This window comes from Chiloscyllium punctatum, chromosome 8 (assembly GCF_047496795.1).
Source record: "Chiloscyllium punctatum isolate Juve2018m chromosome 8, sChiPun1.3, whole genome shotgun sequence".
NCBI lineage: Eukaryota > Metazoa > Chordata > Chondrichthyes > Orectolobiformes > Hemiscylliidae > Chiloscyllium > Chiloscyllium punctatum.
The window spans coordinates 104,827,271-104,844,716 of NC_092746.1; the positions used below are offsets into that span (position 1 = coordinate 104,827,271).

The 17,446-nt window shown below is 41.3% G+C and overlaps 1 protein-coding gene across 1 annotated transcript in view; it reads right to left on the bottom strand.

The window, feature by feature from the left end:
- The window catches only part of LOC140480286 (protein mono-ADP-ribosyltransferase PARP14-like), a 66,649-nt gene that overhangs the window by 35,931 nt on the left and 13,272 nt on the right, over positions 1-17,446 (bottom strand). Inside the window, exons 2-6 of the mRNA XM_072574991.1 lie at positions 15,116-15,243; positions 13,852-13,882; positions 12,293-12,502; positions 7,944-8,174; positions 605-2,352 (exon numbers count right to left, since the gene is read on the bottom strand). Coding sequence (XP_072431092.1) covers positions 605-2,352; positions 7,944-8,174; positions 12,293-12,502; positions 13,852-13,882; positions 15,116-15,243 — 2,348 coding nt within the window. The remainder of the gene's footprint in view (positions 1-604; positions 2,353-7,943; positions 8,175-12,292; positions 12,503-13,851; positions 13,883-15,115; positions 15,244-17,446) is intronic.

Genomic DNA, 17,446 nt, shown 5'->3' on the forward strand with positions numbered 1-17,446 from the left:
CCTTCAAGATTATTAAATGCACAATTGGAGATTAGTCACAATTCAAACTCAAAATGCGTAATTCTCATCTAACAGAATTAAGGGGACCCAAGGGACCAAAGAATGTTCGCCCTACTCTCCCTGGACTTAATTCCACTGAGTTAATCTCATTAGAATATACAATCTTACTGGTCATTATCATTCACCTGTCATTCACAAAGCATAGGCAAGATGAGAGCAAAACAGACTTGCTGACCTGATTTGGAGTTTAAAAGGTAAAAACAATGACTGCAGATGCTGGAAATCAGATTCTGGATTAGTGGTGCTGGAAGAGCACAGCAGTTCAGGTAGCATCCAAGGAGCTTCGAAATCGATGTTTCGGGCAAAAGCCCTTCATCATGAATCCTGATGAAGGGTTTTTGCCCAAAACGTCGATTTCAAAGCTACTCGGATGCTGCCTGAACTGATTTGGAGTTTAGACTGATCCTTAATGGATTCATCTGCAGGCTACCCAGTTAGCTTGAAATTGGTAGTAAGTGGCAACTGCTAGTGTAGCAGGGCAAGATCACATGGGTGGATGCCACAAGTTGCTCTAAGAGCATTCATCAGCACATAGGTAGATCACAGGGAAAAAGAAGTTCTTTTTCTTCAGTGATTTAATCGAAGCATCATCTGTACCCACAAGCCTGATATCAGTCAACTGTGCATCAGCTTTTTTGAATTTCTCACAATATTCTTTGATGGCTTTTACTGTAATCCATAAGAATGGAGACTCTCCTGAGCTCAGCACTGGAATTGCAATTGATGTATAAAGTTGATCATTTGCATTATACAGAGCTGACAAAATAGTCTTCTTAAAAGCTGTTTCTTCTTGTGCCCCAAAGCTAACAAATTTTGTCCACTTGGCATGGAAGACGACACTGCATTGTAATTTTCCAGAGCTAGTTGTAATCACAGCACCATCTTTCATGACATGTAGTTTATTTCTCAGTCTATTAACTTGATCTTGAAATTCAGGACCACCAGCTTCCAGTAATGCGTTTGACAATCCAGTGGAAAAATCTAGCATCTCATTTGTCCAGAGTAAAATTACATCTACCTCGTGAATTGCTAAATCATGCTTAATGACTGATATCTGAAACTTGTTCAGAAACATGACTGTTGTTATAATTTCCAGTTTTTTGATATCAGAATTTGTTTGTTGCCCTTCTTGATTTTCCATAAAGATTATGCATTGGTATGGATTCTCTAGTTTCTTCAGAACATCCTTGTTTTTGGAAAAAAACTGAACAGCACCAGGTTTGTCCAGCTGCTTTTTTGTCGATTTAACTTGTTTCAACACATCCATTATTAAAGCTTCTGTTTGTGTTGCATTTTTTACATTCACTCTGATCTGTAGTCCCAATAATTGTTCATTGTTCACATAATCTATGTTTATACCTGGTAATATTTCTGAAAAATTCACAAACCTCTGGATATACTCAAATACACCCAGTGATGATACTTCAATAAAACAATCCTTCATGCAGTTCTCATTCAAGTACTTCTTAAAATGTACTTTTATTTCTTCAGCAATAGCCCTGTATCCAACAAGGGTGACACAAGGGGACTGGTCTGAACTAGTCTTTGATTCCATATGGTGCTGCAGTAAGTAGTTTTCTTTGATATTTTTAAATTCCAAATGTTCTCTTTTCACAGATGTCGTGGCTTTCTCTATGAAAAATTTGAAATTATTTGCAATGTCCATGTCAAAGTTTTCTGGGATTGGTACTGTCAGTTCGACAAAAGTCATCTCAAGCATTTGGTCAGCTTTTTGTAGGCTTGTTTCTGATGCTGCATACAAAATGCATTTATCTTCAGCATCATCAAATGAATATGCTGCGTTAATTCCTGAATCCAAAAACATTTGTGTAAGGAAACCATTGGCATTTAATTGTGCCAAAAATACTCTTAAATGTCTTGACAAGGGGATGATCTTGCTGGTTATTTGGTTTCCTTTGTTCAATAGTTTGAGTTGAACTTTTAAAATTTCATTTGCCATCCCTGTAATTTTCACTACATTTTGTGATGTATCAAAATGCAACTGAACATGAGGAAATTCTTTATCGAGATGCTGGTTCTTCAAAATCAATACATGATACTTATTTTTAAACTGACATTCCTCTGTTTCAAAACTGCTTGCAAGTTTAGTTTCATCATCTTCATTCTTCTGGGTCAGTGAGTCCAAATCCTCTTTATCCTTATTTGATGGGTTAGAGTCTTCTCTTTCTTGTTCAGTTGTAAATTCTGTTAGATTCTCACTTTTATAATAGCGATGCAATTTTAAAGTGTGGTCTCTTATGGTATGTGTTTTTGAGAGAATATCTTCAATCACTGAATTTTTAAAAAATGCATCCAGAATTAGTGAACTTAATGAACAGAATTAGTACATTAATAAGCTACTGACAGTTATAACCATGTACAGGAGACTGTTTGGTTCCATTTTACCACAAGTGAAATCCAAAATTAATGCAAAGATACAAACTTTATTCAACAGCCTTACACCTTCCTTCTGCACAATTTTTAAGAAACCTTTCTGTTAAAACCATGTCCATTACCTCACCCAGTCCCTGGAAGAAGATGTTTTCATTGTCTCAGTCTTGCTGTGCCAACAAGGGTTGTGCCTGTCAGCTGCAGAGCCAATGAGAGCCATGCGGAATTACAGAACCATTACTGTGCAGAAGGTCATTCAGCCTGCACCAGTGAGCAACTCACTCAGTGCCATTTTCCTAGCTTCATCTTGTAACCTTGTGAATTCTTCTTTTCAGATAGCAATCTAATTCCCTTTTGAATGCTTCCATTGAGACAATGCATTCCAGACCATAAAGGTCACTAATTTCTTTTTTCTGGTGATCTCCCCCTACACTGCCTCCAAGCTCAGACTCCCAATCCCACACAGCTTGCTTCTACCTCCTTTCCAAAATCCACAAACCGGACTGGCTGAGTATGACCCACTATTTCTCTCTAAATTCATCTCTTCCTACGTCAACTCGATTTTCTCTCCCCTTGTCCCATCCCTTTCCACACAATCCACGACTCCTCTGATGCTTTATGTCAGTTTGTGGGCTCCAGCCAACTCCTCTTTACCATGGACATTCAATCCTTTTACATGTCTATTCTCCATCTCAAGACTCTGCTTTTTCCTGGAAGAAATGTCTGAACTGTTCCCATCCATCACCACCTTCTTTGCCTGGCCAAGCTTATCCTCATTCTGAACAGTTTCTCTTTTAACTCCTCTCACTTCTTTCAGGTCATAGGGTAACCATGGTACCCACATGGGCCCAAGCTATGCCCATCTGTTTGTGGGGCATACTGAACATTCTTTGTTCCAGTTCAGCTTCAGCCCCCATCCACAACTTTCTCTCGTATACTGATGACATCAGTGCTGCTTCCCTCTCTTGTCTGGAATTGGAAAGTTTATCAATTTCATCTCCAATTTCCAGCCCACTCTTACCTTCACCTGGTGCATCTCTGACTCCTCCGATCCCTTCCTCAACATCGGTTTCTATTTCTGGGGATAGGCTGGCTACCAATATCCACTACAAGCCAATTGACTTCCATAGCTATCTTGACGATACATCCTCACATCCTTCTTCCTGTAAAGACTCCATTCCACCCTCCTATTTCTTCCATTTCTGCTGCTTCTGTTCTGATGAAATCTGTCCACCTTCTTCCTTACCTGAGGATTTCCCCAGCACCATAGTTGACAGGACCCTAAGCTGGGTCCGACCCATCTCTCACACTAAAGCCCTCACCCCCTCTCTTTCCTCCCACAATAGCCATAGGGTTCACCTTGTCTTTACCTACCATCCCACCAGTATCCACATCCAGAGGATCATTAGCTGCCGTTTCTGTCATCTCCAGTGAGATGCCACCACCAGACACCTATTCCCCTTCCTTGCCTACCTTCAACAAGGACCGATTCCTCCAGGGCACCCTGGTCCACTCATCCTTCACTCCCAGTAATCACTCCCATCCCTTGCATTTCAAACAAACAAACAAGTCTACTGCTTTTGCCGCTCACAATGTGGCCTCCTCTACATTGAGAAAATAATGCATACACTGGGTGACTGCTCCACAGAACACTTATATTCTGTCCATTAAAAAATAAACTGAGCTTCCAGTTGCCTGTCATTTCAACATGCCACCTTGTTCCCTGACCAATATCTCTGCTCTGCCAGGTTACCATTCACCAATCTGCTAGCTTACACTCACTCTGACCCTGTTACTGCACACAACAAGGCTCATGGTCTACTGATCTGAACATCTTCCCACACTTTTCCTCACCCACTGAACCCCCAAAACTACTTACCCTGTGTGACTAGTGTCATCTATTCACTCATTCGGAACACTTCATCACCTTTGCCCCTGTGTACATCAGCACTAACAGCTATGCTGGCCATTTTAAACTCACTCAATCTTTCCATTTGTCTCATTTCATTGTAGGATGGAGTGAGCCAAAAAGGATAGTGGGGTGCTCGACATTCAGCTCCTCAACTCTGACAAGGAGAGGATCCTGGTTGTGGATTGTGAGGATCGCAACCATTCATATTGTGACATTAAAGTATCACTGTCCAGAAACCAAGCAAGGTGCATTGCTGTTTTACTACCACTGACAACGTATTCTTAACATGGTAAAAATGAGGACTATAGATGCTGGAAACACGAGTCTGGATTAGAGTGGTGCTGGACGTTTCGGGCAAAAGCCCTTCATTAGGAATAGAGGCATGGAGCCTGCAGGGTGGAGATATAAATGAGAGGGGGTGGGATGGGGAGAAAGTAGCATAGAGTACAATATGTGAATGGGGGTGGAGGTGATAGGTCAGAGAGGAGGGTGGAATGGATAGGTGGAAAGGAAGATAGGCAGGTAGGACAGGTCATGGGGACTGTGCTGAGCTGGAAGGTTGGAACTGGGGTATGGTGGGGGGAGGGGAAATGAGGAAACTGGTGAAGTCCACATTGATGTCCTTGGGTTGAAGTGTTCCGAGGCGGAAGATAAGGTGTTCTTCCTCCAGGCGTCAAGTGGTGAGGGAGTGGCGGTGGAGGAGGCCCAGGACCTGCATGCCCTCGGCAGAGTGGGAGGAAGAGTTGAAATGTTGGGCCACAGGACGGTGTGGTTGATTGGTGCGGGTGTCCCAGAGATGTTCCCTAAAGCGCTCTGCTATGAGGCGTCCAGTCTCCCCAATGTAGAGGAAGCTGCATCGGGAGCAACGGATACAATAAATGACATCGCTGGATGTGCAGGTAAAACTTTGAGAGATGTGGAAAGCTCCTTTAGGGCCTTGGATGGAGGTGAGGGAGGAGGTGTGAGCGCAGGTTTTGCAATTCCTGCGGTGGCAGGGGAAGGTGCCAGGATGGGAGGGTGGGTTGTTGGGGGATGTGGACCTGACCAGGTAGTTACAGAGGGAACGGTCTTTGTGGAAAGTGGAAAGGGGTGGGGAGGGGAATATATCTCTGGCGGTGGGGTCCGTTTGGAGATGGCGGAAATGTCGTTGGATGATGCGGTTTATGCGAAGGTTGGTAGGGTGGAAGGTGAGCACCGGGGGAATTCTGTCCTTGTTACGGTTGGAGGGGTGGGGTTTGAGGGCGAAGGTGCGGGATGTGGACGAGATGCGTTGGAGGGCATCTTTAACCATGTGGGGAGGGAAATTGCGGTCTCTAAAGAAGGAGGCCATCTGGTGTGTTCTGTGGTGGAACTGGTCTTCCTGGGAGCAGATACAGCGGAGGCGGAGGAATTGGGAATAAAGGATGGCATTTTTGCAGGAGGTAGGGTGGGAAGAGGTGTAATCCAGGTAGCTGTGAGTCGGTGGGTTTGCAAAAAATGTCAGTGTCAAGTCAGTCGTCACTAATGGAGATGGAGAGGTCCAGGAAGGGGAGGGAGATGTCAGAGATGGTCCAGGTGAATTTCAGGTCGGGGTGGAATGTATTGGTGAAGTTGATGAATTGCTCATCCTCCTCGTGGGAGCATGAGGTGGCGCCGATGCAGTCATCAATGTAGTGGAGGAAGTGGTACTCTTAACATGCTCAATTTTCTACTCTTTGTTCGCAACACATTCTCTCTTTCATCTCTTTTATGTCCCAATGGCATCTGTCTAGTCTCAGCAAATACTGAATGCTTGGGTATTTTTACTTGATTAAAGTTGGGAGCATACGTTGGTGAACATATCACTGCCACATCTCCACAACTGACCAAGAAAGAAACACCCCTGATTACTGGCTTTCAGATGATGGCTGAGACCAGGCTCCTGTGCTGCTTCAGACAGGAGAGATCCTCACATGTTGACAATTCAGAATTTCATTCAAATGCCTAATCAGACACAGAAGCAGTAGGCAATTTTGTCAGAGGCACAGGGGAATCTGAAACAAAATTGCAGGACTCCACTAAATGCTGTTTTTGGCATGGAGGTGTCTAGCTACCTCCACAGATAGGTTGGCAGGGAGAGTCAGGACCACCACAATGTCTGCTGAATTTATGCATGGTTTTGTATTCCATCAATCTAACAACTCGCGCTCAGAAACAACGGCAAGGCAACAAGGTGATGATGGACCTTGACCTCATCCAGACATCTGTTCCTCACACTGAGACAGGGCTGTGCAAGTAAGCACCCAACCAGAGGTGGGACCACGTACAGGCCTTCCAGACCTCTTCACTCACCTGTGTCCAAATCTTCCATCTCCACTCCTTTACTGTGTAAGAGTTCAAGCCAAACAGGGTGCACCTACTCTGAGCAAATCACACTCAGCATGCCTGATCCCCCCAGCCACACATGCCCCTGAAATCACCTGACCAAAACTCCGAGGCTAAAGGATTTCACTATATGGTAAGCTCCCTTCACCATAGCTGCAGACTGCACGGTATGTAGATAAAGGGAAAGGGAGAAGATGACAACCTTCTTATGGCATATAAATAGCCCAAGTGCATCCGATTATATATACTTCCTCAAACTTTTAAATGTATATTCACATGTCAGTAAATGTCTACCTGGCAGGAGCTACAAGATTGAAGGGACAGAGTCCCAGCAATCTTGAGGACTATACAAGGTCTTATAGTCTAAGATGTGAAACGAGCACATGTGCATTCTGAATACTTGGAGGGCAATTACTAGTTTGGCAACAAACATAACTCTTTCCAGGACACAGTTCATTCCTTATGCATCACAACCACTAATGGGGTTGATTCCCGATGCTGCATGATGTGGTCAATGGTGCTTAGGGTCAAGATTTATAACTCACACAGTAGGTTAACAACCAAGGATCACATACAGAGTGCAGAACTCACAGGTGTCTTTCAGCACATTGTTTGGGTATCTGAACAATGCTGTTCCCCTTAGAAGAACCTCACATTGCTCAAATGAACCCCCTCCCTCAAAGAAAATATTTACCACGTCCATTGAGGTGTGGTGGCAGCCATTTTCAGTTCCATTCCATATTTGCAATAAGCATCATGATGTAAGAAACAGAGGCTGCCCTTCAGATGCTGAATCTCAGGTTTAGCTTCTTATCCTTAGTGGGCATCCAATTGTACACATTGAGCATTGACCCTGACCATTCTAAATGGCCAACTGACTGTGTCCACATTCCTGCACTGATTTTGGAGGCTGCTCTTGACGTATTGTGCTGGATCCCCATAACTGATGAATATCATCTTTGACTTGACTGAGAACTGTTCCCCTTAGACTGAGACATGGCCGCTTGCTTGAAATACATGGTGTGTTTGCCATGTATACCTACATCCCATGAATGCAAAAAATACTACTTCACATGTATCCACATTGAATTGCATTTGGCACTTGTCTTCTCATTAACCTGTATTAACCTGTCTCAATGCCTTCTTGACATTTTTATTGTCATTAACACTTTTCAGGATTGTATCCCCTGTTCCCGGGTCTAACTCATCTATATTTTCATACACTGAGAATACTTACCTTCTGAATTTGGAAAAGTTATTATTGCAGACTGTGTAGATTCATCCATTTGAAGCTCCACATATCCATCATGTTTTACAAAGCGTTCAAAATACAAAGCAAGAAAATCCTCTCTTATCAACTCAGGCAACTGAGTAATACGGAGACTTTTTGTTCTTGGCAAATGCTTAGCAACCAGTTGCAGGCCACAAAACCTTTTGTTGTTCAAAGTATGAAGAGCTTTGTTCAAATCTAGGTGCAATAAAAGAGAAATTTGTAGATAAAAATCATTTAAAATTTGTTATTAACATTGGTTTGTTTTTCATGTGTGATATTAAATAACAAACTAATTTTGATCAATCACATAATTGCAAATCCAGGAAAATTCTTTGCTGTGATAAAGTATTCTAAAAATAATGGATGTAAAACAATAACATTGACACAAATTAGTTCAATAATATCTGGATATATTTCTGGAATAAGTGTCTAATGATGACTATGAAACTACTCTTGATTGTCAGAAAAACCCACCTCTTTCACTAATGTCCTTCAGGGAGGGAAATTGCCATCCTTACTTGGTCTGGCCAATGTGTAATTCCAGAACCACAGCAATGTGGTTGACTCTTAATTGCCCTCTGAGCAATTAGGGATGGACAATAAATTTAGTCCCAGCCAATAACACCCAAGTCTCATGAATTCATTTTAAAAAGCATGTACTGAAGGCTAAGAAGGTGAGAGGAGATCAATTGAAAGGGGAATCTGAGAAAAAGTCCACTGTTTATGAACTGGATCTTAACAAATCAGCTGTGTCACTGAGCTGAGGAATGATAGATTGAGTTTAATTCAGATAAAGTCAAGGTGCTACACTTTGATAATACTAAGCTCTGCCCTGGTTTGTATTAAGTATAAGGCCATGGGGAGAATTGTTAAAAGAGGGACTTAGGGGTGAAGGTACATAGTTCCATTATAGGTAGAGAGGGCAGGGAACAAGGCATATGACATGCTTGCCTTCATTGGTCACATCACTGATTACAGGAGTTGAGATGTCATGTTACAGCTGTGTAAGGCATCGATAAGGCCACATTTGGAGCATTGCATACAATTCTGGTCATTTTGCTATAGAAAGAATGGAATTAAACTGGAAAGGGTGTAACAAAATTTACAAGGACGGCACCAAGACCGGAAGGTTTGAGTTATAAGGAAAGGCTGGAACTTTTTTCCCTGGAGCATTGGAGGCTGAGGAGTTTATATAATCATGAGGGACGTAGATAAGGTGAATAGCCAAGTATTTTTTTCTCCAGGTTATGGGAGGCCAAAATTAGACAGCATAGGTTTAAGATGAGAAGGGAAAGATTTAAAAAGGACCTGAGGAGCAACTTTTTCACTCAGAGTGTGGTGCATGTATGGAACGAGCTGATGAGGAAGTGGTAGAGGTGGGTACAACTACAACATTTAAAAGGCATTTGGACTGGTGATATAGATAGGAAAGATTTAGAGGTATATGGACCAAATGCAGAAAAATGAAACTAGTTCAGTTTAGGAGACCTGGTCATTATGGACAAGCTGGGCCAAAGGGCCTGTTTCTGTGCTGTGTGACTCTAAATGAAGACAGTATGTTGTCTTTAGTAACCTTTAAAGAAAAGGTTCTTGGGTTTAAAGTAGAGATGATATGACTTGCATATTTTTCTTCAACTGACAGATATTCAGCAAGCAGTTTTAAATATGAAATCCACTTTTATATCTTCTACATTCACCAAAACAAATATGCAATGCTACATGTGTTAATTGATTGTCCAATGTGATGTCCGCTGAAAGTTATAACTACAAGCAGAAAATTACAGGGAGGGTGTTTCTGCTCCCATTGCAGAAGGAAAGCATTTGATGAGCTAAAGGACAAGACAATTGCCCACCCATCCATTAGGTGCTGCAGGTGGGCTGAATTGCTGCAGAATCATACCTCTTCCCCTTATTGGTGAGGAAGTTCCATCCTTTGGAGCTGGAGGCCAATCCAATAGTCCCACTAGCACATTCACAATCCAAAAAATGTGCAGATCAGGTAAATTGGCCATGTTAAATTGCCCAGAGGGTGAGGTGCATTAGTCAGGTGTAAATAGGGAAATGAGTCTGGGTGGGTTACTATTTGGAGGGTCGGTGTGGACTTGTTGGACCGAAGGGCCTGTTTCCACACTGCAGGTAATCTAATCTCTTCCCTTGTCTGAGACATGGTGACCCTCAGGTTAAATCACCATCAGTCACTATGGTTTGGTAAAACTATGGCAACACAAAAATCTTTCCGAGCACCTTTTTTTCTCATGTTAGTTGACGTACTTCTTCTCCGCCTCTTGACCCTTGAATATTTACCAATTTTGTACTGCTGTTGGTGTCTTCTATCGTGAAGACTAAGCAAAGTATTTATTCAATTCCTGTACCATTTCCTAATTCCAATTATTATTTCCCCATCCTCATTATCTAAAGAGGCCTCTGTTCCTTTTGGCTTCTCTCTTCTTTTGTAAGTATTGAAAGCAGTTCTTGCTGCCCATCTTAATATTACTTATAATTTTCGACTGAAAAAGTATATTTTTAATTTTAAATTTCCCAATGGCCTGGCTTGCCACACTGTTTCACCATCAATTTCCATGGTTAACCATGGTTGGCTCATCCTCCTCCTGACTGAAATATGTTTTTGTTATAAGCAATGAACTACATTCTTAAACATCTGCTGTTCCTCAGCCACATTTGCAGCAAACCCCATTCCCAGTCCACTCCAGCCACCTCTACTCTCATTCCTTTGCAATTACACTTATTTAAGTTTAGCACAGTTGTTTCCAACCCATGTTCCTCCCTCTTAAACTGAATGCTAAATTATACCATCTTATGGTCACAGTTTCCGAGAAGATATTTTAATCTAACATCTTAATTGAACTTGCCTCATTACATATCACCAGATTCCTGGTTGGATCCATGACAAATTGTTCCAGGAAACTGTCCCAAATAAACTCTATAAATTCTTCCTCATGGCTTTGCCTGCCAATCTGACAATATGAAGATTAAAGTTACCCATTACTACCTTTGTTACATGCCTTTGTTGCGCACCCTGATTTATTCTCTGTCCATTGCAGCATCACGGTTGGGATGCCCATGGACTACTCCTAACAGTATCTTCTGTCCCTTTTTATTTGTTACCTCCACCCATAAGAATTCTACATCTTCCAATTCAAGATCGATCTTGCTATTGTGCATATGCCATTCTGCAACAACAATACTACCCCCATTCCTTCCTGCCTGCCTTTTGAAATGTCACATGCTCCTGAATATTTAGTTTCCAGCCTTGATACCCTAGATATTCTACCTCTGTAATGGCTGTAGGGTCATGCCTATTAAACCATATTTCTGTGGTTAATTCATCCATTTTGTTCTGAAGAGTACATGCATTGAAGAAAAGAGCCATTAGTTTGGCCTGTTTACCATTTACCTTGACTCTATTTACTATTTTATTTTTCTATTTGCATACTCTGTCCCTTCCTCTACTACTATAGGTATTATTATCCAAATAGCTGCCCTGGAATCCTGCCATATCTTCTTGTACATAAAGTAGTGCCAGGCCGTTGATGGCTAACATGCTGGGTTGGATTTTGCCTGGTGCCTTAGGAATGGGTAGGGAGGTCGGTGGAGCAGTAAAATGACAAGAATAGTTGCTGGCCTACCAAAAAATTCTGGGAGGTGGGCTGGGGGTTGAAGAGGAGGGGGGACCCCTTGTTTGGACAAATACCCCTGTGGCAATAGCACCAACTACTATCCTCCTCAACAACTCTCACAGGCCTGCAATCAATCCAGGTGAGTCCAGACTCAAATTACACTTCCAGATGTGGAGCTGTGGTGCACTCTTCCTCGGGACGCTGGTCTTGCACTGGCAACTGCTCACAGTGGGGCTACAAAAGGCTTTGAAGGTGCCAGCAGTAGGCAACCATCCTTAAAAGGGCTGGCAGCCTAAGTGATTATGATACAGGGCCCTGCTGTCACACCAAGCTGTCTCTTGCTTTCAGAGCTGTCAGTACAGATAACCCACCTCAACAAAATTCCAGCCACTGACTTTTTTCCCCTCTATATTGTTTCATCTCTCCATCCAATAATACTCACCAATTATCCATCTCTTCCTCCAATTGCTTTGGCTGAAAGCTGCTCCCTCCATTTTCTGCTTCCAAGATTCTTACTCAGTAATAATCTTTACTTTTAAATGACCTTTGGAGAACATTCCCCAATTCCATGGGTCTCTCTGCCCAACACTTCCTTTAGTCACAAAACATGACTCAAGATAATATTTTCAATACATAATTACAAAGACAATAGTTGATTATTGACTTAAATCTTACCTATGTTATGCATAAACTCCACAATATAAACTGAAGTTTCATTGGTGTGTAAAACTTGGAAACAGTTGGTGCCGCTGCAGCATTCAATAAAAAGACTGAAGTGATCATGATCAAATTGCTCAGTTTTCAATTTAATACAAATTCGAGGTGAGTCATTAAGAGTATTTTGTTCAATACTTTCATTCTGTGCAATTCTCGGTGGAGTTGTTACTGGGTTGAAAAGAAAATAGCAACAGTTAAAACAAAACTCTGAGGGCAAGGTATTCCAAACGTACACTCCTGGTATGTAGTCTGTGAGGAATTAAGATCATGGAATTTTGCTGCCCCAAGTTAGCTGTATAGATCAAGTGCACTGACAGCAACAGCCCATCTTGTCTTAACCTTGTGTAAAAATTCAGGCAAGAAAGAAGATCATAGTTGTAGGTATCTGGGTCTTCAAGATCATGCTGATCGGGACATTAACTTTACATCTTCCACTCTTTCGTACCAGGAATTGTCTGGTGTCATTTCCTTTTACAGTAATAAAATAGACACCAAAGCATTCACTGCACTATGTTAGTGATTACACTAAAATAACTATTCAGAGTTTGTGGCTAAAAGGGTAGGTCTTTGTACTTGTAGATAAGAGACTTTATGTTTGTTTGAAATTTCCTTCACAAATTTAGCCTGCCTCAATGAGGATTGTACTGGGCTGGCTGCTCTGAGGAGAAAGTGATCTTGTATTCAAGTTGACAAATGGTCCTCAACAGACCATTGGAGACCACCACCAAAAACGTACATGTGTATAAAAAAGGACATGTGAATTCACTCCTTCCCTCTTCACAATTGCCGTCCATCCCTTCCTGTCCTCTACCATTCTTCTTGATTTCTCTTTCTCTCCTCCCAATTGCTTCCTTTCTTATCCCTATTGCCACCTATCCTTCATGTTTTCTTTTGCTATTTCTCCATTTGTTTCGAGAATCGTTTTCTCTTTAGGTGCTCATGAACTATAACTTATCAAATACCTGCCAAAAATAAAAGAATATTACATAGACTGGATATTAAATGTCTCCTAAATTTATTTCCAGCCATAAAATAACTACAGAACGTTTATGAGATTGAATCCCTTAATGACTTCCTGATACTCCTGGCTGCAAGGTGCGTTCCAGTGATATTTGCAGCTATCATAACTCAAGAAACTTGCCACCTTTAAACTCCCTACTGACCAATTATTATTTAAAGGTGAAGTGCCTACTAGACCATGGGCTGCTCTCTCATTACAGAGAGATATTACTGGTGGTGGTTTAACCAGAGGGTAACCACACCTCGAGCAAGGGAAAAGGATGAGAAAGAGGGTCCTGCATGGTAAGCTCAGCCAATGTGGGAATTGAACTCTCACTGTTGGTGTCACCTTGTATTGCAAACCAGACATCTGAGCTCACCAACCCCCACATTCATTATTATTTATTATGCAGGTACAAAAATGGTACAAAAAATTAAATGATCTTCTGCTTCTTTAATTTCCAAAATCTTTAATGCGGTAGTTGATGGAGTGAACACTGATGAATGGTCTGTCTTACCTTCAGGTGCACAGGGAGAATTGTTTTTCACCTGCAATTAAAAACACAGTCATTAGAAAAATCTAATAGATGTTCGGGCCCATAGTACATTCAATTGGCTAGGGCCAATTATAGTATGTTCTAAATATATTCCTGGCCATGAATTCCCATGAAGATGTGATTCCAACAATGACGCTAGAGTTGTGACAGAGATAGGAGTGATGATCTGATTCTTTTTCTTTGTTCTACTACACTACCTGTCACAACAATGTTTCAGTTTAAAAAGAGGGACAATATTTTCAATTATATATCTGAGCCATACTCAGCCTGTATAGAAATAAACCACCTAGGTTCTTTTAGTAACAATTAAAAAATTGCAAACAACTGAACAGCACCTTCCAAATTCAAACATTACCAGCTAGTACGCCAAGGGAAGCAGATACATGGGAACACCACCACCAGAAAGTTCTACTTCAAGCTACTCACCATCCAGACTTGAAAATCTATTGCTATTGAGTCATTGTCACTGCATCAAAATCCTGGCAGTCCTTCCCTCACAACTTTGTAGATCTACCTACACCAACTGGACTGCAGCAGTTCATGAAGGTCACTCACTATTATCTTCTGGAGGACATTAAATGCTGGCCTAGCCAGCATTACTCACATTCCATGAATGAATTAAAATAATTAATTAAATTAAGCTGGTAACCCAAGGAAAAATCCAACATCTTGAACTGAATCTATGCCAGTGCAGGAGGACATATTTTACAGTAACTGACACAATTAATGACTTCTATTAGTTGCCTAGTGATACCAAACATTAGCATAGTGATACATTATAGTAATTCTTGGATTTTTGATATTTTACTTTAAAATATGATCAAGGCAGCAGAAAATCTCCAACTCTTGTGGACAACTGATCCTGTATAATCTTAAACATGTAACAATAGAATATTTAATTTAGATGTGGAACCTAGTTGTTTCCTTGTACTGAATTAAACAAACTGAATGTCAGAATTTCATTTAAAAAACAGAAAATGCTGGAGAAACTCAGCAGGTCTGGTAGCAATAGTGGAGAGAGAAAAAGAGTTAATATTTCAAGTCCATTATGACTTCTTCAGAACTTTGTCAAGAATTTTGTACTTTACCTTAAAATCCATGACTAAAATCTCACAGAATGCCAACCATTTGAAATCCAGCAATTAAATAACCATTAAGTGTCTTATAACTATCTCTTGTAAGGATATACAAACATGCCACTCAGCCTTTCAGAGTTTATACTTACTGAAGAACAAACTTCATGGTCATCTTGTTGAGAATTCTTCAACTCACCGCTGTACTGAGTTACTGAGAGTTGAATGTTTTGTCCATCAAATGTAATGGCATGTGTCCTTTCCAAGACAGATTTCTGTGCTAAAATTGTCAATAAAAAATTGCATATTTACAAACAGCAGAATAAACTATAAAGGAAATTAAAACAGATTTCAAGCATTTTTGAAATAAGAGCAAAATATTATAAATATTACAAATCTGAAGTAAACCCAGAAGAAGCTGGAAATGCTCAGCAGGTACAACAACATGTGAAGGAAAAACAGTGAAAAGTTCAGGTTGATTGTTCATAGTATCATTTAAAGTTAAGTATCTAGAGATGGAGAGAAGAGGCTGTTGTGGTGAAGTGAATTCCCTACCTCTTGACTAAGAGGCAGGAGTTCAAGTTCCACCTGATCTAAAGGTACATAACAACATCTCTGAACAAATTGACTAGAAATTATCCATATTTATGATAATTTGTCATACAATGGTAATGTCTTTATATCTGGGTTGTAAGGTCAAGTTCAAGTCCCACTGCTTAGTATAAGATGCTCACTGAGATGTTAAAACATGCCCAATATATTTGTACATATTTAGGTCAATAGAACTTTATATATGAACTGTGCGGTTAACCAAAACTTTTCTATGTATAGTATACAATAACTCCTGAGATAAATTATTGTGTTCCTGAAAATTATAACTTCAATTGCTGTGGTTTTAAGTTTCGAGGGAAATCATGTTTAAGTCAGGGCTGGTTCCTTTGGACATTTCTTGCCCAGGGAAAGGAATGTAAAATATCAAGTACTGTATCTTGCATAGTTGACATCATTTGCCACATAAAGTGTGTTACTAAATATAAAAGAAACAGTATGCTTCAAGCTGGCAGCGGAGTAAGGGTCTGAGCCGGGAGCTCTTCCTTTTGGAAAGATGTTGTGAAACTTGAAAGGGTTCAGAAAAGATTTGCAAGGATGTTGCCAGGGTTGGAGGATCTGAGCTACTGGGGCAGGCTGAATAGGCTGGGGCTGTTTTCCCTGCGGCATTGGAGGCTGAGGGGCGACCTCATAGAGGTTTATAAAATCATGAAGACATGGATAGAATAAACTGACAAGGTCTTTTCCCTGGGGTGGGGAGTCCAGAACTAGAGGGCATAAGTTCAGGGTGAGAGGGGAAAAATATAAAAGGGACCTAAGGGGCAACTTATTTACGCAGAGGGTGGTGTGTGTATGGAATGATCTGTCAGAGAAAGTGGTGGAGGCTTGTACAATTGCAGCATTTAAAAGGAATTGAATGGGAATACGAACAGGAAGGGTTTAGGAGAGATGTGGACCATGTGCTGGCAATGGGACTAGATTAGGATAGGATATCTAGTCTGCATGAACGAGTTGGATCGAAGGGTCTGTTTTCTCTTTCTTCATTTTAGAACATAGAACATAGAACAGTACAGCACAGAACAGGCCCTTCAGCCCACGATGTTATGCCGACCATTGATCCTCATGTGAGGTAAACCTAATGTACGAAGTCTCAAATTTCTGTGACCATATGCATGTCTAGCAGTCTCTTAAATATCCCCAATGACCTCACTTCCACAACTGCTGCTGGCAACGCATTCCATGCTCTCACAACTCTCTGCATAAAGAACCCGCCTCTGACATCCCCTCTATACTTTCCGCCAAACAGCTTAAAACTATGACTCCTTGTATTAACAATTTCTGCCCTGGGAAAAAGTTTCTGGCTATCAACTCCTTCTATGCCTCTCATTATCTTGTACACCTCAATTAGGTTCCAATGAAAAAAGTCCGAGCTCAGTCAACCTCTCTTCATAAAATAAGCCTTCCATTCCAGGCAGCATGCTGGTAAACCTCCTCTGAACCCCCTTCAAAGCATCCACATCTTTCCTATAACATGGCAACCAGAACTGGACACAGTATTCGAAGTACGGTCGAACCAAAGTTTTATAGAGCTGCAACAAGATCTCACGGCTCTTAAACTCAATCCCCCTGTTAATAAAAGCCAAAACACCATATGCTTTCTTAACAACCCTGTCCACTTGGGTGGCCATTTTAAGGGATCTATGTACCTGCACACCAAGATCCCGCTGTTCATCCAGACTGCCAAGAATCCTGTCTTTAATCCTGTACTCAACTTTCAAGTTCGACCTTCCAAAATGCATCACCTCGCATTTATCCAGGTTGAACTCCATCTGCCACCTCTCAGCCCATCTCTGCATCCTGTCAATGTCCCACTGCAGCCTACAACAGCCCTCTATACTGTCAACAACACCTCCAACCTTTGTGTCGTCTGCAAA